Source organism: Odocoileus virginianus, chromosome 26 (assembly GCF_023699985.2).
Source record: "Odocoileus virginianus isolate 20LAN1187 ecotype Illinois chromosome 26, Ovbor_1.2, whole genome shotgun sequence".
NCBI classification, from domain to species: Eukaryota; Metazoa; Chordata; class Mammalia; order Artiodactyla; family Cervidae; genus Odocoileus; species Odocoileus virginianus.
The window spans coordinates 47281312-47305945 of NC_069699.1; the positions used below are offsets into that span (position 1 = coordinate 47281312).

General features: G+C 46.0%; 2 protein-coding genes across 5 annotated transcripts in view; both read left to right on the forward strand.

The window, feature by feature from the left end:
• Positions 1-1743: 1743 nt before the first annotated feature.
• On the forward strand, positions 1744-9544 carry QARS1 (glutaminyl-tRNA synthetase 1). Its single transcript, XM_020915872.2, has 24 exons — positions 1744-2218; positions 2364-2511; positions 2882-2991; positions 3134-3209; positions 3419-3483; positions 4005-4058; positions 4184-4244; positions 4588-4659; positions 5575-5660; positions 5831-5917; positions 6359-6458; positions 6565-6643; positions 6719-6827; positions 6927-7057; positions 7165-7257; positions 7370-7507; positions 7595-7682; positions 7772-7915; positions 8030-8134; positions 8296-8388; positions 8503-8630; positions 8724-8790; positions 8865-8990; positions 9406-9544. Exons 1-24 carry the CDS (start codon positions 2102-2104, stop codon positions 9454-9456), a joined length of 2328 nt encoding a protein of 775 aa, XP_020771531.1. The 5' UTR covers positions 1744-2101; the 3' UTR covers positions 9457-9544.
• Positions 9545-10733: 1189 nt separating this feature from the next.
• QRICH1 (glutamine rich 1) overlaps positions 10734-24634 on the forward strand; it is a 41350-nt gene continuing 27449 nt past the window's right edge. The window contains exons 1-3 of one of the 4 annotated variants that reach the window (XM_020916164.2): positions 11240-11441; positions 12384-12443; positions 20285-20614. In XM_020916164.2, coding sequence (XP_020771823.1) covers positions 20306-20614 — 309 coding nt within the window. In that variant the 5' untranslated portion in view covers positions 11240-11441; positions 12384-12443; positions 20285-20305. The other 3 variants (XM_020916161.2, XM_070456098.1, XM_020916163.2) reach the window with 3 other exon arrangements.

Below are 24634 nucleotides of genomic sequence, written 5' to 3' on the forward strand. Positions count from 1 at the left end.
CCTGGAGGCAGCTATGGTTGGCAACATCAGTACCTCAGATCCAAGGGGTGTACCCCATGAAACTCCAGAAGCTGACAGCATGGGGTAAAAGGTGTAGGCACTGGGGCTGACAACCAGATAGCCGGTCAGGAAGGACTTGTTGGGGAACAGAAAGGACATGTGGGCAGAGAAGTCCCTCCTTTTCTCAGGTCTTTTTTTGCTGTAGTTTGCAAAACATCTGGATCCCTTGGGAGAATAGAGCAGGAAAAAAACTGGGTTGTGGGGAAGGAGACCCTGCTCCACAAGGACAGGCAGAGAGGACCAGAGCGACTCTTAGCTGGTTTCCTGCGGGAGTGAGGGTGCAGGCCCCTGCCAGGCCATCTCCTCCCTTGATTCCCTGAGACTTAGGCTTCTGGCATGTATCCCAGGCTGTTTGCCCACAGTGGGTCAGCAGGCTTGTCCCAGCACACTTGCCTTTGTGCACACATACTGCAAGGCAACGGCAAGTCTCATGAGACTTCATCTCCAACTGCCCGGGGTTAGGAGTGGGTATCTCCAGCTGGAGAGGGATGGGGAGGCAGGTGTTCAAGCAAGCCAGAAAGAGTGTCAGGCAGGGAAGGGTGGGGCAGGGCCCTGCAACTGCAGTGGTCCATCCCTGCCCCCAAGCCTGAGGGGTCAGTCTTATGATAAGCTCAGCATGTGGGCCCTGCTAGTACCCTTGAGCCTTGGCTGGAGTTAGCGGTGGTAGTGAGCAGGAGCTCCTGGAGAAAGCTAACTCTGTGACCAGAGTTGGTTATTTTCTATTGGAATAATAGCACAAGGACCATGTGGGGTTACTGGTCATGGAGAGGGGCCTGGAGAGCTGGGTGTGAGGCCCTGCAGTAATGGTGGAATTGCCAAGCTGGGTGTTGGTGCCGACACACTGCTGGCGGGAGGGTCTGCTAGGTGTGGGCTTCAACAGGATTGTCCTGGGCCTTCACTGGGTGCAGCCCCAAGTGTCTGGACCCTGGTGGTCTGCATGTGCTGGATGCACTGCTCAAGGGGCTCTGTCCACCTCTGACCATAGCCCTGCTGCTGCTGAGCCTGCCCCATGACCCTTCCCTGGGCCAGGCCTCCGCATAAGACTTCTGTGAGCCTCAGCACTATGGCCACTGCTGCTTCTGCATTATCAGTCTATGCCACAGGGACCTGTCTGTAGGCCTGGCTGCTGGATTGTGCCTCTTCCCATGCACAGCTGGGCCTTGCTGGCTGTTACCTGGCTTTTCTCCTTGTTTCCTCCTCTGTCCCACCTTATCTCAACTTTGATAAAACATCCTGTCCAACACCTAAAAATGAATTTCAAGGTCTGATCTTTTGGTTTTCCTGACATGCATGCTTTGGTAAGGGTGCTAAGTATGACAGGTGTTTTTTTCTTTCGCTACACTGCGTGGTTTGTGGGATCTTAGTTCCCTGACCAGGGACGAAAACCCAGGCCTTTACCAGTGAGCTGCAGAGTCCTAATCACTGGATCACCAGGGAATTCCCAGAGAAGATTTTAAACCAAATCATCACAGAACTTTTCGAGGTCCCTCCTGGCCAGGTATATGCCCAGCTGGGTGCTCAAGAAGTGAAGTGCCAGACTATTGGGGTCCATCGATGGGCCATTTCAGACATTCTCTGTGGAGTCTTTGACAGGATTTCCCAGGCTTCATTTTGTTCAACTGTTTCCATGACAATTCCAAAGCTGTGACGTCAGAAAGATGATAGGGACTCACATATTCCCAAGAACAGAACTGGGATGGTCCCGAGGGTTCCAGGGCTGAAAGAGAAAAGTCAAAGAGCAAAGGGCCATGTCTATGTTTGCTTCCTGATTCGCGGCAAAGCACCTCCTAAAAGTTCGGTCGCTACTACCCCTTCTTACCCCTTCTGGGGACCCGCAGCACGAAAGACGGAAGTGAAGCGCCCGGAAAGGCCTCCCCCTGCCCTTTAAATGGAGCTAATAACCCTAGAGAGCCCCGCCCCTCCCGCCAAGGAAGGACACTATTGGGTCTCCCTGACAGCATCGCTCTCCTATTGGTCCGTGGGCTAATGCCAACGTGCAGATTGGTCCCAAAGTTTTCTTTCGGTTTCCGGTGTCCCAGCAATGGCGGCTCTGGACTCCGTGTCGCTCTTCACTGGCCTCGGCCTGAGCGAGCAGAAGGCCCGCGAAACGCTCAAGAACACGGTTCTGAGCGCGCAGCTACGCGAGGCGGCGACCCAGGTGCGAACCTAAGTCCCTGGCCCCGGCTGCCGACTGTGCCCCAGCGCAGCGCCGGGCCGGGTCCCAAACCCAACCAGCCCACCTTGTCTTGCTCAGGCTTTTGTTATTGGGTGTGGGGCTTATCACTGACCTCTCTGACCCCCAGGCGCAGCAGACTCTGGGCTCCTCCATTGACAAGGCTACCGGGACCCTGCTCTATGGCTTGGCCTCCCGACTCCGGGATCCCCGGCGCCTCTCTTTCCTCGTGAGCTACGTAGCCAGTAGGAAGATCCACACTGAGACCCAGCTGAGCGGTGAGACCCCTCCCTGACCTGCGCTTCCACCTCCAACTTCTCTCAGCCCAGACCCTTTTCTGTCCCTTTTGACAAGTCCCTCGGTGTCTCTCTAGATTACTAGTTCTGCCTTCCCCTCTAAACCCTGGCCGTGGCACTGACAGATGGAGAGGGCCACCTCCGGTGAAACTGACTTAGAGAAACCTAGGTCTGATGAGGAATTTCCCTCAGAACACATGCTTCTTTCCTGAGGCTTCAGAGCTTCTCTTAGAGGGGCACGACTTAATTTCCCAGGAGCCAAATTTATTGGGGTTTCCTGGATGGATTAGGGTCCTGTCTTCCTATTTCTTGGAGCTGAGATGCCACAGATTCGTTCGCTCTTCTTTTTCAGCTGCCCTTGAGTATGTGCGGAGTCATCCCTTGGATCCCATCAACACTGAGGACTTCGAGCAGGAATGCGGTGTGGGCGTTGTGGTGACCCCAGAACAGATTGAAGAGGCTGTGAGTCTTTCCCCAGCCATCAGTTGCCTCCTTAGGACTGACCCTGAACAGGAGTGGCTCAGCTTTTCCAATCAGGAAGACCCCAGGGTGAGGGTGTGGGTTCTCGGAGCATTTCTGAACCACATGGTTTGGCTTTCTGTAGGTGGAGGCTGCCATAAATTGCCACCGAGCCAAGCTCCTGGTAGAGCGTTACCATTTCAACATGGGGCTGCTGATGGGTGAGCAGGGCTTGGGGCAAGGGACTCTGTTCTTCTTGCTGGACATGCCTTTTCTGGGGATGAGTGAGAGGGAGGTGGGAGGAGGAATAGGAGCACCTTAGAAGTGGTCTCACTCTGGTTTCTGAGGTCAGCCAGGTCCTTTTCTTGGGAATGAGGATGGGAAATGTCCTGCTTTGCCTTTTTGCATCTCCTTCTGTCCATGTTTCTAGGAGAGGCTCGGGCTGCACTCAAGTGGGCAGACGGCAAAATGATCAAGCATGAAGTAGACATGCAGGTGGGTGCCTCTTTCAGCTGAAGCAGGCACAGGCCCTGCCAGAATGTCAAGTCCACTGAGGAGTACACGGGGGTGGGAGGGGACGAGAGCCTATTCCTGTTCTGATGGTGGATAGTAGTGCCTAGGGTAGAGGGGGAAGCACCTGGGTTATGCTTAATTTGGGGTGAGTTGTTTTACTCTGAACCTCAGTTTATTCATCTTGTAAATAGGGGTGATGTGGCCTTCATCTCAGGATGCTGGCAGAGAATCACAGGAGGGTGATGGCTGAGGTAGATGGCTTACCTCGATGCTGGGCCCACAGTTCTGTGTAAATGGCTGTTTCTGTTACCTGAGGCTAATATGGATCCTCAGGAGGGATAGAGTATTTGAGGCCCCAGAAACATGTGAAGAGCAGAGGTGGGATGGGCTAGGTAGGTTTTTCAAGCCGGTGCTGGTGGATAGGCCCAGGAGCCCTTTGGTGGGTGTGTGGGTGGGGTCAGTCATGGGGTCCTGTCCCAGCTCTGACTCTGGTCTCTGCTTAGGTTCTCCATCTCCTGGGTCCCAAGACGGAGACTGACCTGGAGAAGAAGCCCAAGGTGGGACTGAGCATGGTCTGGGGGCCCTGGGGATGAGGTAGGGTAGGGTGAAACTTCAGGTTGGGGAAGGGAGTATCTGAACCCAATCATCCTAAGACCTTGACCACCTTTTGAACTTCTCTCAGGTGGCAAAGGCTCGGCCAGAAGAAACAGACCAAAGGACAGCAAAGGATGTGGTGGAGAACGGTGAGAGGCTTGAGGCTCCTGTCGCATTCAACTCCCTGATTTCTGGGTTTTCCACCTGGTGGATCCTTACAGCCCAGTCTCCTCAGGCCGTCGTTTACTCAACAGTCTGTCTTCTGCTGCAAGACTGGAATTTTTGGTGTTTCCTTCCTTTCCTTTACTCAGAAACTAGCCAGAGGAGGCCTGAGGAGTCTGGCCGTGTATCTCTTATTTTTGGGGTTGGAGGAAGAGGGGACTGCTTGGTTCTGTTCTGGTTACAGGATATGGGTACTATTGCAGGCACCTCCTTGAGCTGGATGTGATAGCTGTATCCGGAGAATAAGTTTTCCTTGGTTCTTCTCTGCAGGTGAGGCTGTTGTTCAAACCCTGTCTCTGATGGAGCAGCTCCGAGGCGAGGCACTTAAGTTCCACAAACCTGGTGAGCAGGCAGATTGAAACTCTGGGGAGGGCTGGATCTTGTTTTTCAATTTTATTGATGTATAGTTGATTTTTAATGTGTAATTTCTGCTGTACAACAAATTGACTTAGTTATATATTCTTTTTCATATTCTTTTCCATTATGGTTTATCACTGGATGTTGACTATAATTCCTTGTGCTGTCCCACAGAACTTTATTGTTTGGTCATCCTACATATTACCATTTACATTGCTGATCCCAAGCTGCCATTACTTCTCTCTCTTTCCCCTCCTCTCCTTTGTGAACCACGAATCTGTTCTCTATGTCTGTGAGTCTGTTTTGTAGATGTGTTTGTTTGTGTCGTTATTTAGATTCCACAGGTAAGTGGTATCATATGGTATTTGTTTTTTTGACTTTCTTCACTCAGTGTTACAGTCTCTTCAAGTCCATCCATGTTGCTGCAAATGACATTATTTTGTTCTTTCTGATAGCCGAGTAGTATTTCATTGTATCTCTGTACCACATCCTCCTGATCCATTCATCTGGGATGGACATCTAGGTTGTTTCCATGTCTTGGCTATTGAATGTAGCCAAGGTAAGGCTATTAAATGTAACCAAGACAAGGCTATTGAATGCTTTGAGTGTAGTGGTGTGTGTATCTTTTCAAATGATAGTTTTATCTGGATACATGCCCACAGTTTTGTCTGGATGCCCACGAGCGAGATTGTTGATTCATATGCAACTCTTTTTAGTTTTTTGAGGAACCGCCATTCTATTTCCCATATGGCTTCACCAGTTGACAGTCTTAATATTGTAAGAGAGGCTCTTTTTCTTGTGGAGGGCTGGGTCTTAGTAGCAGTTCTTATAGCCAAGTCCCTGGGGTCAGAAGCCCTGGGCTGTAGCCTGGTGTCATCAGGCTTGTTCTGGCCCTGGCAGGTGAGAACTACAAGACTCCGGGCTATGTGACCACTCCTCATACCATGGATCTACTGAAGCATCACCTGGAGATCACTGGAGGACAGGTGTGTGGCAGTATTGGCAGGCAAACTATGCAGTCATCACTTGCCTGTGGCTTGGGCTGCCTACATGCTACTCCACCTTACATATCATGATGGTCTCCCCAGGAAGTTTCATCCTTTAGTGTAGTCTGAGCTCTGACCTGCATCCTCTGCTCCCATTCCCCTAATCTCAGGTTCGTACCCGGTTCCCGCCAGAACCCAATGGAATCCTGCACATTGGACATGCCAAAGCAATCAATTTCAATTTTGGCTATGCCAAGGTGAGTGTGTCTGGGGACCCGGCAAGCAGGGTGACTGCTTGCTGCTCCCATGAGCATGTACCAGAGGGGTGTCTGTCCCTACTTTTCTTGCTGCTCCCATAAAGTGTCACAGAGCAGACAGAGGCCTTGAAGGGGATACCTCGAAATGTGTGACAGATACCTCAGAATCCACCCAATTGGGCTCACTGAGAAAAAGATCTTGGTGAGGCAGTAAGTTCAAATCTGGGAAAATTCCCAGTGCCACTTCTCGGACTTAGGATGAGGCTGTGTTGTAGCTCACATTAATACGAGATGCCTTATTTAGGGCATTTAGATACAGGAAGGTGAGTGAAAGATATTTTCAATTCTGACATGGGTGAGCTCTGAGAAGGTCCCAGTTTGATGAACTGGATTGTAGGAGCTGATGATAATGGGAGCTCACAGATACTGCAATTCTCCTAGGCCAACAATGGGATCTGTTTCCTGCGCTTTGATGACACCAACCCTGAGAAAGAAGAAGCAAAGTTCTTCACTGCCATCTATGACATGGTGGCCTGGCTGGGTATGGGCTGGGGAGGGCCTGGGCTGAATTGATTATCCATGGGCCTCTCCCTGGGCCACAGCCTGCCATTGGGTGTTCCTGACTGGTTGCTAATACTGTTCCCCAGGTTACACCCCTTACAAGGTGACATATGCCTCCGATTATTTTGATCAGCTGTATGCCTGGGCCGTGGAGCTTATCCGCAGGTGAGGCCACAGTATGGAGCCAGACAGGCTGACCAGGGTGCAGCCATGCTGGGCATTCACACCCCTTCCTCATAGGGGTCAGGCCTACGTGTGCCACCAGCGAGGAGAGGAGCTCAAAGGCCACAACCCATTGCCCTCACCCTGGAGAGACCGTCCCACAGAGGAGTCGCTGCTGCTCTTCGAGGTGGGGATCTGGGGGTGCAATTGGGTCTGTGTGGGCCAGAATGCTGGGAATGAGATGCCATCAGGCTGAGTTGCAGCCCGAACCCTTGTTCCTGCTCAGGCAATGCGCAAGGGCAAGTTTGCCGAGGGTGAGGCCACACTGCGGATGAAGCTGGTGATGGAGGATGGCAAGATGGACCCTGTGGCCTACCGTGTCAAGTACACACCGCACCACCGCACAGGGGACACCTGGTGAGCGTGAGCTCGGGGTGGACTTGCAGAGTTGTGGAGTGGCGGGGTGGGTCATGGGTTGGGCAGAGGGGGGCTGGATGGTGGGGCCCACTGCCTGTGCCCTGCAGGTGCATCTACCCCACCTATGACTACACGCACTGCCTCTGTGACTCCATCGAGCACATCACCCACTCACTCTGCACCAAGGAATTCCAGGCCCGGTGAGGGAGCTGGGCCTGTGGGGAGGGTAGGGCCAATGGGGTTCCAGCAGCCCTTCCTGCAGTCTCTCCCGGGGTGGAGATGGCCAGCCCTGACTCTGCCCTCCCACCTCAGACGCTCCTCCTACTTCTGGCTGTGCAATGCGCTGGACGTCTACTGTCCCGTGCAGTGGGAGTATGGCCGCCTTAATCTGCACTATGCTGTCGTCTCCAAGAGGAAGATTCTCCAGCTGGTGGCAGCTGGCGCTGTGCGGTACGTGTGGCTTTTTGGCTTATTGAAGGTTGGCGGTACTAGTAGCATGTGCTGCCAACGGACTTCTCATCCCCTCCTTGCCCACAGGGATTGGGACGATCCCCGGCTCTTCACGCTCACAGCCTTACGACGCCGGGGCTTTCCCCCCGAGGCCATCAACAACTTCTGTGCTCGGGTATAGCCCAGTGGTCTGGGTGGGCAGCTAGGGGCTGAGCACAGCAGTGTGTGGTCATGGCTGCAACTGAAGCTGACCTCTCCTGCTAGGTGGGAGTGACAGTGGCACAGACCACAATGGAACCACATCTGCTAGAAGCCTGTGTGCGTGATGTGCTGAATGACACAGCCCCTCGGGCCATGGCTGTGCTGGAGCCATTACAGGTGGTTATCACCAATTTTCCTGCCGCCAAGGTAAGTCTCCTTCAAGGTGTGTGTGTGTGGGGTGGAGTGTGTGTGTGGGGGGTGCACCTGGATTTGGATGTGGGAATTCCAGTGCCTAGTGTGACTCAGACACTTCTGCTCCAGGCCTTGGACATCCAGGTGCCCAACTTCCCAGCTGATGAGACCAAGGGCTTCCATCAGGTTCCCTTTGGATCCACTGTCTTCATTGAAAGGACAGACTTCAAAGAGGTGAATTGGGGGTGGGGTGAAGGGTCCGGTTTGCTTCTGAGCTCAGTCCTGAGGGCCCATCATCCCTCCTCAAACCAACCTCTGCCAGACATAGGGGTGGAAGAAGCCTCTTGTACCTGCCTGACCCTTGTAACCTTGTTTCTCCACCTTCCTACCTCTAGGAGCCAGAGCCAGGCTATAAGCGCCTGGCGTGGGGCCAGCCCGTGGGCCTGAGGCATACAGGCTACGTCATCGAGCTGCAGCATGTTGTCAAGGTGAGAGCCAGCTGCAGGCTTCCTGCTGCAGTGCTTGCTGGGGTGAGGATCTGGTGCAGCCTGCTGTCCTGGTAATGGGGTCCAAGTCTGATCGCAGGCCCCGTGATTTCTCAGGGCCCCAGTGGCTGTTTGGAAAGCCTCAAGGTGACCTGCAGGCGCGCAGATGCTGGTGAAAAGCCCAAGGCATTTATTCACTGGGTATCACAGCCTCTGACATGTGAGATCCGCCTCTACGAGCGACTGTGAGTGAACAGAGCTGGGGTTGGGGCAGGTTATGAGATGGGCATTGCTTGCTGTGGCTGCCCAGCACAGTCTGACCTTCACTTTGATTACAGATTTCAGCACAAGAACCCCGAGGATCCTGCTGAGGTGCCTGGTGGATTCTTAAGTGACCTGAACCCGGTAGGCTCATGGGATATGGGGTGAGGGTGGTGGGTCTTTCTGGCTCCATAGCCACCTGAGTTCTCTGTCCACAGGCCTCGCTACAAGTGGTGGAGGCTGCGTTAGTGGACTGTTCTGTGGCCCTGGCAAAGCCCTTCGACAAGTTCCAATTTGAGCGCCTTGGTTACTTTTCCGTGGATCCAGACAGCAACCAGGGACAGGTGCTTGAATTTACCTTTCCACCACAATGCTGGTGGTAGCCGCCATTCTCCATGCCAAGCACTATGCTGACATTTCCTTAGTTAATCCTCCCCACCTGTGGTGGGATCCATGTTCCACTGAGGAGGAAATAGGCTCAGAGGTTAAGGCCGTGCACAACGATTTTCTATGAACCCTTCCTTACTTATTCCTCAAGGTAGGAGGCTGGCATAGGGATTGTTATAATTCTTATAAAATGGAGACCCAGAGCCAGCCAGTCCTTTAACCAAAGTCAAAAAGTTTTTGAGAACTAGAGTTCTTTGGCCCTCAGCTCCTCTGGGATGAAGTGAGGGTTGGAGTGGGGTGTCTGGTGAGACCCACCCGGGCCTCCTGGCCTGGTCCGGGCTTGGTGGTCATTCTTGCCCCTCTGTCCTCCAGCTTGTCTTCAACCGAACCGTCACACTGAAGGAGGACCCAGGAAAAGTGTGAACTGCAAGTCCTGTGGACCTACCTCATCCCTTTGGAGGCTAGGGATACCCAGACTCCATGTCAATAAAGAACAGCTAAATCCCCTGGAGTCTGTATTCTCTCTCTGCTCTCCTAGCACCCGAGGGCCTTAGAGTCCTGCCGTGGGGTGGAGGGCAGGTATGCTGCACACAGAGCAGTACTGACAGCTTTCAAATCACCGGGGCACTTGCTGGTGCTCCAGGGCAGAGGCCTGGGCCTGACTGGACACCTTCTGCATCTAGTCTGAGGGAATGGAGGGTCCTGGATGCTGCTGCACCGTCAGAAGCGCTGTGTCAGAGGAACCTGGAAGGTTTGTGTCTGCCTGCATGCTTAGGCAGATGGAGAGGTCTGGCTCCTAGTCCAATCATCCAAAACTATTGAGCATCTATTATGTGCCAGGCACAGTGGAATGAGGAAGACCTGTGTGGTGGCCTTCTAAATTCACCATCTAGTTGGGGAGGCAGAGGGTGACCAGGCATTGTGCAGAAAACATGGCCCTGGGGCCTGTGTGAGGCTGATCCGGGGTTCTTGATCCAGCCCGGCCTCAGAAGACTATTCTCAGGAGGTGCCTCCTGAGGGGAACCCCAAAGGACTAGGGGTTTGCCAGGAAGGAGGAACAAGTGCAAAGGTCCATAGGCCTTTTTAATAAAGAGTATATGGCAGTTTGTTCCCCTCTGGGGCAGTGTGGGCTACTGGTGAGGCCCGCGTGTGCCTGCAGCTTTAACACCCTCCACATTTTCCCTGTATACAAACACCAGGCTACCCGAGGCCCGCTTTAAGGTGGACTGGGCTGCGGAAGGTTCAAATTGGATGACAGCAGATGGCGGGTGAAGCGTGGGTCCCAGATGCAAGGGACTCCTGGAGGAGAGTGACCTGGGGCTTCCCAGGTGGGTTGCAGCTGGAGGCGCCGGGCCTAGGTCAGAGGTTGTGGGGGCCACCTTAAGTAAGAGGCCGCTCTCCGCACCGCGTGAGGCTGCGCTAAGGAGGCCCAGGCAGGCGGCAGAAGGGTCCTGAAACTGAGCTTCAAGCCCTGGCCTGCCCTGGCTCCAAGGCTAGGCCGATCTCCGGCCCTGGCTCCGCCCCACATGGAGGGGCGTCTGAGGGCGGGGCGCTCCGCCCTACACCCCAGGCTCTTGCCACTACTGCAGCCCTAGGCTCGGCCTCTCTCCTCGGTAGAAGCGTTCCCTTTAAGTCTGGCCAGGAGGCAGCCTTAATTCTCGCGGGATTCGACGCACCAATTATCGCGAGAGAGGCTTTCGGCACTCATTGGCTGTGAGGGTTGAATGTAAGATGGCGCCCAGGGAGCTGTGAGGGGAAAATCCTGTCGGTCTTGGAGCGGCGACGGCAGAACCGGGGCCCCGAGCGGTGCGGCGGGGCCAGCGGGTAGAACGGCGGCGGTGGCGGCGGCGGCGACGTCGCCGGGTGAGGACTCCAGTAGGGGCAGGGATGCAGCGGGGTTGCGGGCCTGAGACAGTGGGCCCACCCCACACAACGGCGGGCGGGGGCGGGCGGGCCGCTGCCGCTGGGCCCAGGAGACCTCGGGGCGGCTCCGGAGCCGAGAAAGTCCCTGGGCTCTCGCGCCCCCGCCCCTTGTATGGGGGAGGGGCGGCTCGGGGATTTGGGTGGGCGCGGCGCGCGAATGCGCGCTGGTGGGCGCGCGCGGTCGGGCCTGTTTATGCGCTCGAGCGCGCGCGCGCTGTGCGGCCCTCCCGGTGCGCGTGGCCGCTGACGTGCGCGTTCCCGGCCCGGATATCTCGGCTCCTGGAGCTGCAGCCCTTGGGCCACAGCGGCTTCCTGGGGCGCGCGCCCCGAAGTCGAGGGTCGCGGGCAGGCGCGCGCCGTGCTGTTGGGTGGAGGCACCGGAGCGACGGCGCGCAAGACACCCCTGCTGCGGGGAGGGACGGCGGGCCGCCGGGCGGGCAGCTTGCAGTTTAAAGAAGGTTGTGGGTTGGACCCTTCCAGCTCAGGTGACGTCCCCGGACCGCCGGGGCCTAGGCCTGAGGAGAAACCAACCTGCTTTGCGGGCTATCTTGCGGCCCCGCTCCTCAGTGAAGTGGGCGAGATTGCTGGTACTCTTCAGAATGCGGTGTCCCGAGGCCCATGTGCGGGGTGGGTGCTTGGGAGGGTGCTGCCCTGATTCTGAAACCGATCGCTGTTTGTCTGTGAGGGCAGCGAAACCCCTTGACTTTCTCACCTTGTTTTGGTGCTTTGTGTTGGAAAGGGAAGGCAAATCCTAGAAGGCCCGTCAGTGATTCCTGTTTTCTTGTCATTATAAAGTAATTCTTCATTAAAGCGCAATTCTTACACGTCACCTCTGTGCGCTCCGGAAGGGGATCCGCTTCTGTGGACGCTGTGAAACTACCCGAGCTCTAAAATGCCGCTTTAAATCCTGAAATGCAGCCTTTTCCTCTGTGTGGTTGGGAGGGGCTTACTTGTAGTCTGTTAGGTTAAAGGGCCCGCTATTGCTCAGCCAAAAAGTTGCCCAGAACAGAATTGAACAACCCGAGTCAGTGTTTTGACTTCTTTCGTAATTCCAAAGATCCTCAGCAGAAATTCCTGAAATCTGCCTGGAAGAGTCGCTTTTGATTTCACTTTGGGATTACAGTCCTTTTCAGCGTGTTTTTGTTTTTTTTTTAAATCCCAGCACTGTGTTCCGGTTCCAGGGAAAATCTAGGTTTGTCCAGAGAAATAGACACTTCTTTTTTCTAAGTCAGACTATCTGCTAGTTTATGTTTTACAGTCTTGCTTCATTAAATTGAAGGGAAAAGAACTAAGACGAACTAAAATTAGCAATCAAATTTGAAAATGATGGGGGGTAGTTTTTCCTAATATACGATATTATCTTAAGAACAAGTTAAAATATAAAAGAGGCTGAGGATGGAAGGACTTTTTTGTTCTGTCTTCTTCAGAATGTTACAAGTCTTAAGAACTCAGGACAAGCAGCAGAAATGTATGCACCATGGTGACTGGTGAGTTAAAATTATTCATATGCTGGAAATATGTGTGCAGTTTTTTTCCTGGTAATATTGAGACATTACAAATCCTGCCAATCAATCTGGGTGCTGTCTGCCAGAAAGGACTAGGTGCTAGAAAATTGAGTATGTGGAAGAACTGCATCTTTGAATCCAGCTAGTTTGCTGCTTGAACAGTTTTTTCCTCTTAAAATATGTCAGTGCGACTTTCACTCTTTAGCATGACAAGGCATCACCTTTTCTAAGGATCGGAATGATTCAAAGACAAGCAGCCAAGTTTATCTAGGATACACTTAAAATATTAATATACCATTTACGCCTACTTTTTCTGAAATTTTTAACCATTACGTTTGAGGTCTGCATTTTAAATTGGTGTCTGTAGATAATAGTTTTCCATAACCTCAGTAGCTAAAATTTCCCCATTACAAGATGTCCTACTTCCACTCCTCTGTGATGAATAATTCGTGTATCTCTCCACAAACCTCTGCCTTTCCACAACCTCTTTGCACATGTGTTGCTGTTTTAAAGGAAAGATCAAATAGTGATTGAAGTTTCATGTGAATTTGAATTGCTCCAAAAGGTTACCAAAGTTAGGCTTCAGGTGTGGCTGTCCTTCATCATGACAACTTCAGAATCAGTGATTTCTTCCTTCAGGCTTGCATGCCTTCTTTAAGTTGAATCAAATACTAGTTTGTCTTTGATGTGCCATGCATCTTGCTTGTATATTTTTTAAATGGCCAGCCTCTCACTGTAATGGTCTTTTATTTCTTTGCTTCAGAATGAAATGTTAGGTGAACTCCTGTTCTTATCTATTTCTTTGTAGGTAGTTGCCCTGCATTTTGTTCCAGATGTTTTAAGTCCAGGCTTCACTTAAATGCCTAGCTAGTTTTTTCCTGTCACATTGCATTGTGATTTCTAATCGTAGGTACTTGAAGAAATGATAGATTAACCCCTTGCTTTGCTGAAAAGGGGAAAAGAATGGTCCTTTTGGTGTCACACTTTAGGTTAGTGCACAACTGTATGTAGAGCTACTTGGCCGTGTCAGAAAGCTCTTTTTTTTGCGTGTGTGAAATATGTTTCTATACATATTAATTCAGTTGGTCTGTGTACAATTTAATGAAAAATTTTAAAGTGAACCACTGTGTAACTAGCTCCTCTTCAAGAAACAGAATAATGCCGGTGCTTCTGAACCCTCCATGAGTCCCTTTTTGGTTACAGCTTCTCACTCCCTAGAGACAGTTACTATTCTGACTTCTGTGATAATTGTGTTCTTTGTTTCTTTTTACCACCTTTGTATCCCTCGACAACATAGTTTTATTTAATTTTGAATTTTATATAAATGGAATCATGCTATTTTGTATCTTTTAGCATCATGCTTGTGCTTTTTTATCTTTTAGCATTGTGTGCAGCTGTAGTTGGTTCATTCCCTTTTCTGTGTAGCAGTCTGCTGTTTGAACAAACCATAATTTATTCATTCTATTATTCATAGACATGTAGATTCCCTACAGTTTGGGGCTGTTAACAATGCTGTTGTGAACAGTCTTCTTTATGTACCTTTGTATGGGTGTGTGTCATGTGCAAGTAGGGATAGGATTGCTGGGTCATATTTTCAGCCTCACTTAGATAATGCAGACAGTTGTGCCAGTTTACATCTCATCAGTCGTTGGTAGGAATGTGAATTTAAGTTCCTGGTTGAAAGTGTGTTGTCCAAAACTAGGTCCATAGTGAAAATACCCCTAAATGAGGAGTTTCTCTGTCTAGTGAAGGCATAGGCAGATGAATGTCCTAATGGGCTAATTTCTATCACAGACCTTATGGTGGATTGATATCCTTAAGAATAGAACAGTGTCTCCCAATTTCCTTCTTTGAAATGATTCCTTAGTTGTTAATTAGGACAAATGTGACTGTGACTCTTGACTCCTTAAAATGGAAATTGATTTTTTTTTCCTTTGGAATGTGTTCTTCAAACCAGAACTAAGCTATCAGGATCCGTTGCTAGTAGATGTGAGCCTTGAGAGAGGTCCCAGAGGCATGACCATTGGGTAAATAGGAGAGGCAGGGCTCTGAGGCAGCTCTGAGCGTCTTCTCTTAGTTCATCACATATTCAAGACCCACTCTGCAGAGCTGCATGGGGAGCCAGGAAGAGCTATCAGATTTGAGGGCACTCAAGAAGTGGTGATTCCCTTGAGCACGTAGGCCTCCCTGTGGTACCTAAATAGAAAAGAAAAAAAAAAAAATCAACAAACAGAAATGTAGAATTGTTGCTTTGGAGTGACTTTTTCCTCTTGTGAACTAGAGGTAAAGTAACTGGAATAATGATACCTGTGGTATACTGAGGACCTGCTCTTAGTTCTTCTAGAAGGAAGTACAGGGGAAATAACCCATAAAAATATGTACTGTTAATAGGGAAAATTTCCTATTGGTCTGTTGGTGGGGGGGTTGGTTCATCTGTTTATTGTTTTGCAAAGCAGCTATACTTAAAGTATTCATTCAGAAGCAAATGCTTAGCTACAGAGTGTACCCCAAAGAGGTGCAGAGTGTTTCCCCCTTCATTTCTGACTTCCAAAAATTGAGAGTACTCAACTATCCCTCCAGCTTCATGTTTTTAGAAGTATTTTAGTTTATCAGTTTATTTATTGCTCCTCACTAAGTCTTTGCCTTGAAGCTAATTAAGAATCTTGTTTCTTTGGGAGTTATAAATTGTAGTTTCATTAAGTTTATCCATTTTTGTTTCCATTAACCACGGCTCAGCCTTTTGTATCTTGTCAGCAACATCTTGAAGCTAAGTCTTCATTATTATGCAGACTTCTGTAGCTTTATGGTTTTGTCTTTCAGAGTTCCAGATTTTGAGGGGAGAAAAAAAAAATCAAACTATGATCAACCAAAATTGTTTGTGTGTCTCTTACTATGGTACAACCACTGTACAAAAGGGATTAATTTTTAATTTTTTTTGATTTAATACAAGTTGTGGGAAATGCAGGAGTGTATTAAACAGGAAGAAATTTAAGTCCTCCGTTATTCCACACCACCCAGGGATAACTGCTGTTATGCCAGTTTTTCTTCTTAGGTATATAATTAAGCCATACCAGGATATATAAATACAATTGTATTAGCCTTCTTTTTCACACATAATGTACTTTTTCTATCATTAAATTTTTTTAGTTTGAAACCACACATTTTGGTTGTGGGAAAGTAGATCTTGTAGGTGTTAACGTGCTTTAAAAAAATTTTTTTAAAGTTACTACGTTACAGAAAGATCTGCTGAATCAACAAAAAGCTTGGAAACAAACAGACCTTTTTTATATGAATTTGGTGTATAATCAGAGTGGCATTTTAAATCATTGGGCAAAGAAATTTAAGTAATTCAGTAAATCATACAGGGACAAGTTGTTGGGTCTTTGGAAAAAATATACTTAGAGTTTTACCTCAGATGATGCAAAAGAAATTCTAAATGAATTAAAGCATTTGATAAAAGGTATAAATTTAAAAATTTTAGGTGAATAAATTTATGGTAAAGGTGGACTTTTTCTGAGCATAAAAACAAAGAAGTATCACCTCTATTGAGAATTTTCTTAATTTATCTCTGTGTTGTTTTTAATCACTGTCTGGTCTCAAATATTTAAATGTATTTCTGAAGCCTTTTTCTCCACCCCCTTCTAAGCAGTACTTTTGTATCAGGTCAAATGCTGACTTAGTGTACTTTCATTATTGGGATGTGTCAGTCTGGTAGATAATGCCAAATGAGCAGGTTAAAAGGACAAGAAATGAAGCCTTGTGTGTAAATGAGCAGATTGAAATGTCGTTTCAAATTGGCCTTTTCCATTATATGATTTTTAAGTTCTGCATCGAATCTATTATTTGTTAATATTCTTTAGCTTCCTCTGATTTAGTGGTTCTCACATAATTCTGTGGACTTGTCTAGCCAGTGAAGAACTTACTGGGAGCTTAGTGAAAGGAAAAAGCAATGGGAATTGGAAGTAATGGCTTCTGCTTAGAGCCAATGACAGACTCTTAAGCTTGAAGCACTGCAGAGGGTTTTATACTTGAGAGTCTCAGCTACTTAAAATACATGGTTGGCTATAACCCAAAAGGTGATTTTGTCATAGGCTATTTCAAATATTTTCATAAGAGCAGAGAGGAATATAATGAACTTGTGTATGAACCTTTATCAACATTTTCTAAGTTTTATAGAATTATTCCTAATTAAAACTGTTGGTGTTTTCTTTTTTTTTTGATGGAAACTTAAAGAATGAACTTTGAGGCTTTATAGCAGATACTTTTCCAAGGTTTTATCCCATTCTTTTTGAGAGATGAGTGTTTTATTTGCTGTCCTGCTCAGGGAGTACATTTATATTTGGACTATTCTTGTAGTGAAACTGATCGTGACAAAAACTAAAATATGGCTGGCAGGGGTTAGTGAGAGGAAGATGTTTAAATGCCCTAAACTTACCTTTCCTAGAGGATAGATCAGTGTTTAAAATTCATAGATCAGGAAGCAGAGGTCGTAGCATACTTAGCTGGTTTTACTTTTCATTTTATACCTTCCTATACTATTGGAGCAGCTTTTCTAAAAACAATAGGTGTGTTACTTTAACACTCCCACCTAAAGCATCTGCCTGCAATGCGGGAGACCAGGGTTCGATCCCTGGGTTGGGGAGACCCCCTGGAGAAGGAAATGGCAACCCAGTCCGGTACTTTTGCCTGGAAAATCCCATGGACGGAGAAGCCTGGCGTGCTGCAGTCCATGGGGTCGCAGAGAGTCGGTTGGGACTGAGTGACTTCACTTTCACTTTCAAAAAAACAAAGACAAAAAAAGAAGAAACAAAACCAGGTGGAATTCTACACTGAAAACTGAAGAAAGCTTGATTCTGGGAATAAGAGTTGGTATAATTCTGCTTGTACTTAATGTCAGACTTCAGATGAGGTTTAAGCCTCCTTGATTACTGAAACTTGAAAGAGTGAAGGGAAACAAGGTCACTCAGAAGATTTTGTGGACTACCTTTACCAAGGAGTGTTTGTGTGAAGGTTTTCCGATTGGTAAAGTTAACTTGCTCTGTTTCTTTGTGCTTGTTCGTACTTACCTTCTCCCAGATTTGAAGCAAGAAAAGGTTTTTTTTTTTTTTTGCACGATTCTCTATACTTAAAAAATTGCTTTGATACAGCTACCATTCTAGCACAGACCATCTTCACATTTCAAGCCATCTCTTAAGTATTTTACATGAATACAACTAATTGTTGAAGAAAATGAATTTGGAGAAGTGTAAATTTCAGTTGCCCCCTGCTGGTCTTCTGTAATGGAGGTGAAAAACTGAAATATGTACCAGCATAGTAAGGAACTGGTAAATGGTGGTTCACACAGTTCTCTCCTTTATCCCTTTTTGAGCAGAAGGTTGTGTGTAATTGAGTATTAGGGTCACATACTGTAAACTTTGTAATTTATTAGATCTCTATTATGAGAGATTCTTTCTTAGGAAGGAAGTTTCCGTTATGCTCTTATCAGAGGGAAGCTTTGACACAGTCTGTGCCATTGTGGTTAGTGACTGTGGGTCACCTATGCTGGAGTGGCCTGCTCTGAATGTGAAGTGCTTGGCCTTGAGTGCGTGCATGCCGTTGCTTTAGTTGTGTCTGACGCTCTGCCACCCAATGGACTGTAGCCTTCCCGGCTCCTCTGTCCATGGGATACTGCAGGCAAAAGTACTGGAATGGGTTGCCATGCCCTCCTCCAAGGAATCTTCCCAACCCAGGGATCAAACCCATATTTCTTAAGTCTCCTGCATTGGCAGGCGGTTCTTTAACGCTGCACCACCTGAGAAATACTGATGCTGCCCCTGTTTTATGTGCCATGGGTATTATTGATATCTTAATCTTGAAGTCTCATAGCAGACCCCCTAATTTTCTCTTCTGGGAAAGATAACTGAGAGTTTCTGCATCAGAGAGAAGGGAGACCTGGGCAGGAGAGGTGATTAGAGGAGATGAGAAAGGAACAAATAGTTAAATTTCAAAAGACAAGAGGCCATCAGCAGGAGCTTCACCTTTCACTCCCCTGACCTGTACTTGGCATTTTCTGTACTCTGTTGTGCTTGGGGTTTCCTGACTCCTGTTGTATGGAGGCTTCCCTGAGAGTAGTGGTCTAGGCATTTTAGACCGGATAAGGTATACACAGTATTCTTTATTTACGGAGAAATATATTTGCAATGTGTTATGGGCCTCATAATAAAAGATTTGTTGCTGGGTCTGTTCTGTTTGAAAGTACCTGAATATAATTTGTATACTATACTATACTTAAACCGCATCCCACAGAAGTATTACCAGTGTCAGTAAATTAATAGCAGGATGGATCATATTTTTCCTTTGGTCTCTTGCCCTGGATATGTAGTGTTTTGTTTTTTTTTCCCTTCAAGGTATAGATTAACCGTTTACTAGGGAAAAGCATAACATTTTATTGTTGTAAGTTATACATGTGACAGGAACAAAGAGTCATAATCCTTCTTGTTCCACGTTGAATTCCAGATGCAACAGATAAGTACCTGCATGTGTCGGCCATTCAGAGAGGACCAGGATACAGTCTTGTCTACTAGAGTTTAGAGCCAGGTGGAAGATAATAATGAGAGGATTACCCACCCATTTTGTATCTGTTAACAGAAGATAGCTTCTGGGCAGTGAAAGACTGATAATTCTAGTCTGACGGCTCAAGGGAACAAATCAGTTTTTAGACATTTGAGATTGACTGAGAGAGTCTTTATTTGGGCAAAGAGACTCACTTGGTTTATGTTTCTTTCATATCCTTTCATTGCTTTTGTTCTGGAGGTGGTGGTGGTATGAAAGCAGCAGTATAGGACGCTCAGCACTCGTGGATAGATTGCCTGGTTGTCCCCAGGTGCTTGAGGGCTGTTGTCTACCCCTGTACCCTAAGGTAGACACCCTGATGAAAAACTTGCAGAATTGATTTCTGAGTTTTAGAAGTGACCTAGTTACTTAAGGTACTATTCAACTTCCTTCTGCTTATTTAAATAGTATTAGTTAATAGTTATATGGCACTGTCTATATGTCAGGTACTTTTGTAAGTGTGTTACACATATTTAATCCTCATGTCTATGGTGTAAATATTATTTTTTTTTTGGTAAATATTATTTTAATCCCTCTTTTATAGACAAAACCAGAGTTAACTGACTTATCCAGGATAACACAGCAAAGGGGAGTTTGAGCTGGGTTTTAAACCCAAGAAGTTTGGCTCCAAAATCCATGCTCTTAACCAGTAAGCTATGCAACAAAAGAGTATGAGCAGTTTATAGCAAAATGAGGTTTTGTGGTGTTTGGAGGAGTGGGGGAGATGAAAAACACATCCGTTGTGTCTAGGGTCATGCCACAGCTAGGTGGCATACGTGTCCCTTCAGTGTAAAACATAGTTGGCAGTGGAACTAGAACATATTGGTAGGAATCCCAGCTCCTACCTTCCTTGGAGTCTTCTGATGGTTACAGAGTAGTGTTGCCTGTGGCTTTCACTGTCTAGTGCTTGGTTCTGCAGAGAAGATGGGATTGGCCTGGCCAAGTGCTGGGTGGAAAGTGTGTTTTCAGCCCATTTCATCCAGTACTGTGACAAATGCTTGTGTTTTTTGTTTTCAGTATGATAGTTTGAGTTAAGAAATGTTAATGGAAACAAATTTCAGATGCCAGTAATTGAAAAAAAAAAAGGTTATTTAATAAACTTGTACTTGGAATTCCGCTTGTATGCACCTGCCCTAATATTCCACTCTAGTGCGAGAGCGGTTGCTCTGTGCATTTCAGTATGTTAAAACCATGGCATAGTTTTGACTTATGTTCATTTGTCTTATTCCCAGGAACCCTAAGGACTCTGCAATATGAATAATTCTCTGGAGAACACCATCTCCTTTGAAGAGTACATCCGAGTGAAGGCGCGGTCTGTCCCGCAACACAGGATGAAGGAGTTTCTGGACTCGCTCGCCTCCAAGGGGCCGGAAGCCCTTCAGGAGTTCCAGCAGACGGCCACCACTACCATGGTGTACCAGCAGGGCGGGAACTGCATTTACACAGATAGCACCGAAGTGGCCGGGTCTTTGCTCGAGCTCGCCTGTCCAGTCACCACGAGCGTTCAGCCTCAGACGCAGCCAGAACAGCAGATCCAGGTTCAACAGCCGCAGCAGGTTCAGGTAAAGGGGAAATCACTGTTGAGATACATCCTGTTGAATAGAATTTGCCATTAGGTTTTGGTTAGTAGAGCATCACATCTATATACAAATGTTAGAGGTTATTTTCACTAAGGAGAATATTCTATTTTTTGAAACATTATTTTACACAAGGGCTTTCATCGTTAACACTGAAAATATTTGTCACTTTTGTAAACTGAGCTTGCCATTTGCTTTGGAGAATTGAGCAGTACAGAAACAAAGAGGTCTTCTGGGACTGGATTTGGATGTGTCCCAACGGTATGTGACCAAAGCTTCCCTTCTTCTCTGTGTCACCCTGAACAGATCAAGAATATAGGAGGGCTCGTCTTAGCTCATTACTAAAAGTAGGATATTTGAAACTATTTTTTAATGGAAAGGCTCTTATATTTTAGTGAACTGTATACAGATAATACATTTAGTTGTATAGTTCCGTGACTCAGGTCACCTGTAGATTTCTAGGCCTGTGTTTGATATAAGCCTCAAGAAATTATGCTAATTGATAATAAGCTTACTGAAGAAGGAGAAACTTATTACATTTGCTGAGAAGATACAAGTTGTCTACTTTAGGAAGTCCTTATGTGAACTGACTGAGTAACACTTGCACATGTGAAACTGAAAGTCTCCTCCAGTTAAAAATGCTGCTTTCTTGCTACTGTCTACTGTGGTTGCGTATCACTTTGCCCTCGATGATTTTCACCAAGAGGATAGGAAAGGAAGTGGAACATGATGGAGAGGCCGAGTGTGAAGAGGTGTGTTTGGTAAGATAGAAGACTTTGCTCCTTAGCAATGTAAGAGGGTGTATTGGAAGGACCTGAGCTTTGGAGTTGCATTCCTGGGTTTAAATTTGACCTGATCTCTTACTTGTTGATATGATCTTAATCTTCTTAGTTCTAGTTTTTTCATGTGTTGGTAGGGATAATACAGTTCAGTGAGACTGCATGAGATAGCAGGAAAACATCTGGCACGTGGAGTGATGAAGTTGTTAATTCTGATCTTTATGAGAAAGGAAGGGTACAGGAAAAGTAAAAAGAGAAGGCTGACTTTTCGGTTTAAGAAATTATTCTGTTATTTATAGCTTGGATCTTTTTCATAAGATTACAGTAGTTCGGAATTCGACTTTAAAGTGCTTTTTGAGACTTTATAGTCAAGATGGCTAATTGAGATCACCTGTTAGCATCATCATTGTAACCCAAACCTCTTGTAAATGGATGAAGAAATATAATAATAAATCCATGAGATAGGTTCCAATATCATGGACTCAGATATTCCCATTCTTAGTGACTAAAAAGATAATTAAAAAAATTTTTTTTATCTGTGCTGGTAAAAAACAAATGCCATCAAAAACCCAACTAAATCTTAACCTTTAGAAATTGTGAGTCACTATATTGTACACCTGTATCTTATAAAATTATGTAGTAGCTATACTTCAATAAAAATAATAGGGAATGATTTTTTTTAAAAATCCACTAAATCTGAGAAATTGCCACAAGAGAGGAAGCAAACAGCATCAGGTGATAGAGGAATTCATGTAGGAGAGAAACTTTTACGAAAGATAGAGCAGTTCTTAGGGTGCCCTAATCTGAGAAGCTGGAACTTCGCCAAGGACTTCAAAGCACATTTATGGGTCTGTATACATAATGAGTAGATACCAGGTATAGGATGAAAGTGGCTCTGCTGATCAGTGAGGAAAAGATATTCCATTAGTAGAGTAAGGCATCTACTCCTCTTTTGGAAATAAAGTTGGATAGCTTTCATAATACAAGTTAGGTCCAGGTGGGTTAAAGAGTCAGATAAAAAGAAAGCAATGAAAAAAAAAAGAAAGCAATGAATTATGAAAAGGCAGTATAGAAAGTTTTTGTGATTTCTAGGTTGTGAAAAGCTTTCCTAAGGAAGAAAGTAAACTCTAAAATAGCTTTTCTCAATCTTTTTTTACCCTGAAAGAATCTTTGGACTAATTCTCAGGTCTCAGGGAACTCCTGCATAAAAATTAATTGTATATACAGCTCATGGAATGTTAGCTTGATCAGCAGTTGATATAATAATTGAGTAATAATTGTCAATGCTTTTTTGGTAAGAATCGTATTTTTTTTCTGTGTATCTACATTTTGGCCAACTTGTTAGGCTACGTTTTATGTGTGGTTCCCTTTTTCACACATGTCATCAGTTTTAATTCAAGTTATTTGTAGGTAGAGTAAACCTCATTTTTTCCTTTACAATTTTTTTTTTCTACTTGAAGTGTTTTTTGTTTTTTGCTTATTCAAGTAGTCCTAAAAATCTTATTATAAATTGTTACTGTACAAGTTGCTGAGGTATGGTTTGTGATATATGATATGTGCAATAGCAGTTTTTCCCCCCATATTTAAAATTAAAAATGACCTTTTAGGGAATTCCCTAGAGGTCTAGTGGTTAGGGACTCTGAACTTTCACTGTCGAGGGCCTGAGTTCAATCCCTGGTCAGGAACTTAAGATCCCACAAGCTATACAGTGGGAGCCAAAAAAACCCCTGAGTGTCTTAAATACAATAAAAACTTGTTTTTGGTTTTTTAAAAAAACTAAACCAGATGATTTGCATAAATATATGACTAAAGATACAACTTTAAGACTGAAAAAACATTTTCTTTCTGAGTGACAGCAGGCTCAAATATGGGCCTAGCAATTACAAAATTATTTTATATACATGTTGGTTTTTTGATCTCTTTTATAGGCTTATACTTTCTTTAAAGTATATTTTTGAAACTAAAATTAGCACATGAGACATAGGAAGGTTAACTCATCTTCCCATAGCTAGCAATTGCACTCAAGGTGTTTTAACTCGAGTCTGTGCTCCTAACTAGTGCTTCTACTACATAAGAAGCATGCAAAATAGGAAAAAAAATAGTCTATTAGAAATATAAACAAAAAATATAAATAGGTAGTTCATGGAGGAAGAAATACAGATTGTACTAGTAAGCATGTGAAAAGACGCTTCATGCTTCTGGTGACTATGGAAGTGTAAGTTTTTAAAATGAAATATGTTTTATTTATTAGATAGGAAAACATTTATAAAGAGTTTACCCAGGGCAGCAAGGGTATGAGAGGATAAATTAGTGGGATTTTCTTGAAAGTTAATTTGGCAGTACTTGTCAAATGTTTTAAGTATGCATACCTTTGGCCTTACATTTGTGTTCACAGATAAATGTGTGTGTAAGGATATTCAGTGCTGCATTACTTATAGTAGTGACACTGGGAACAAGTCACTTTCAGTAAGGGAAATGGGAAATAATGATACATCTGTAGTATATTGTCCTGTGTAGCCAGAAGAATGAGGTGGATCTATGTATGTTGACAAAGTGGGATGTCTAACAGATTGTAGAGTGTTAAAGGCAGTTTAATATCACTGGCTTTTAACATGTGTAGAATGTGGTGGTCCTTAAATAGTAGTAATGAAGCCTCAAAGAGGAATTGAAGGGGTAGGAGACTAAGAAGGAGTTCTTGAATTATTTTGATTAAACATGAACTTCTTTGTAATTTTTTTAAAAAAGGTGTTTCTTGGGTATATTTTGCTTTGAACTTGTGTAGGACAATGGTTTTTTTAACCTTTTCTTCTTTCCTAGTCACCTCCATGTATTTGTGTTTATGTGTAAAGCCCTTTGCTAGATGCCTAGGGACAACATTGAACAAGACGAAGCTTCCTGACCTTGTGGAACATATATTATAGCTGGGAGGGGTAAGATGATACATAAGATTTTAAAAGATCTTGTTATATAGTGATAAGTAAAAAAGAGAAAAACAGAGCAGATGCAGGTGGCCAGGGTAAGCCTTAATATGCTGGTGACATTTGAATTAAGACCAAAGAGAGCTGGTGAATGAGCCATACGGTTATCTGAGGAAAGAGCATTCCAAGTCAGAAAGCGCTGAGGTGGGAGCCTGCCTGTTTGAAACGACGGCAGAATGGCTGTGCAGCTAGAGTGCAGTGAGGGAGAGGATGAGACTAGAGAGGTGACGTGTTCACTGAAATGCGGA

What these genes read in the sequence shown, in the direction of transcription:
- QARS1 (XM_020915872.2), top strand. Translation starts at nt 2,102, where the DNA reads ATGGCGGCTCTGGACTCCGTGTCGCTCTTCACTGGCCTCGGCCTGAGC. An exon ending in AGCATGAAGTAGACATGCAG is followed by an intron (nt 3,484 to 4,004) that starts GTGGGTGCCTCT and finishes GTCTCTGCTTAG; the next exon opens with GTTCTCCATCTCCTGGGTCC. An exon ending in TCTTAAGTGACCTGAACCCG is followed by an intron (nt 8,791 to 8,864) that starts GTAGGCTCATGG and finishes CTCTGTCCACAG; the next exon opens with GCCTCGCTACAAGTGGTGGA.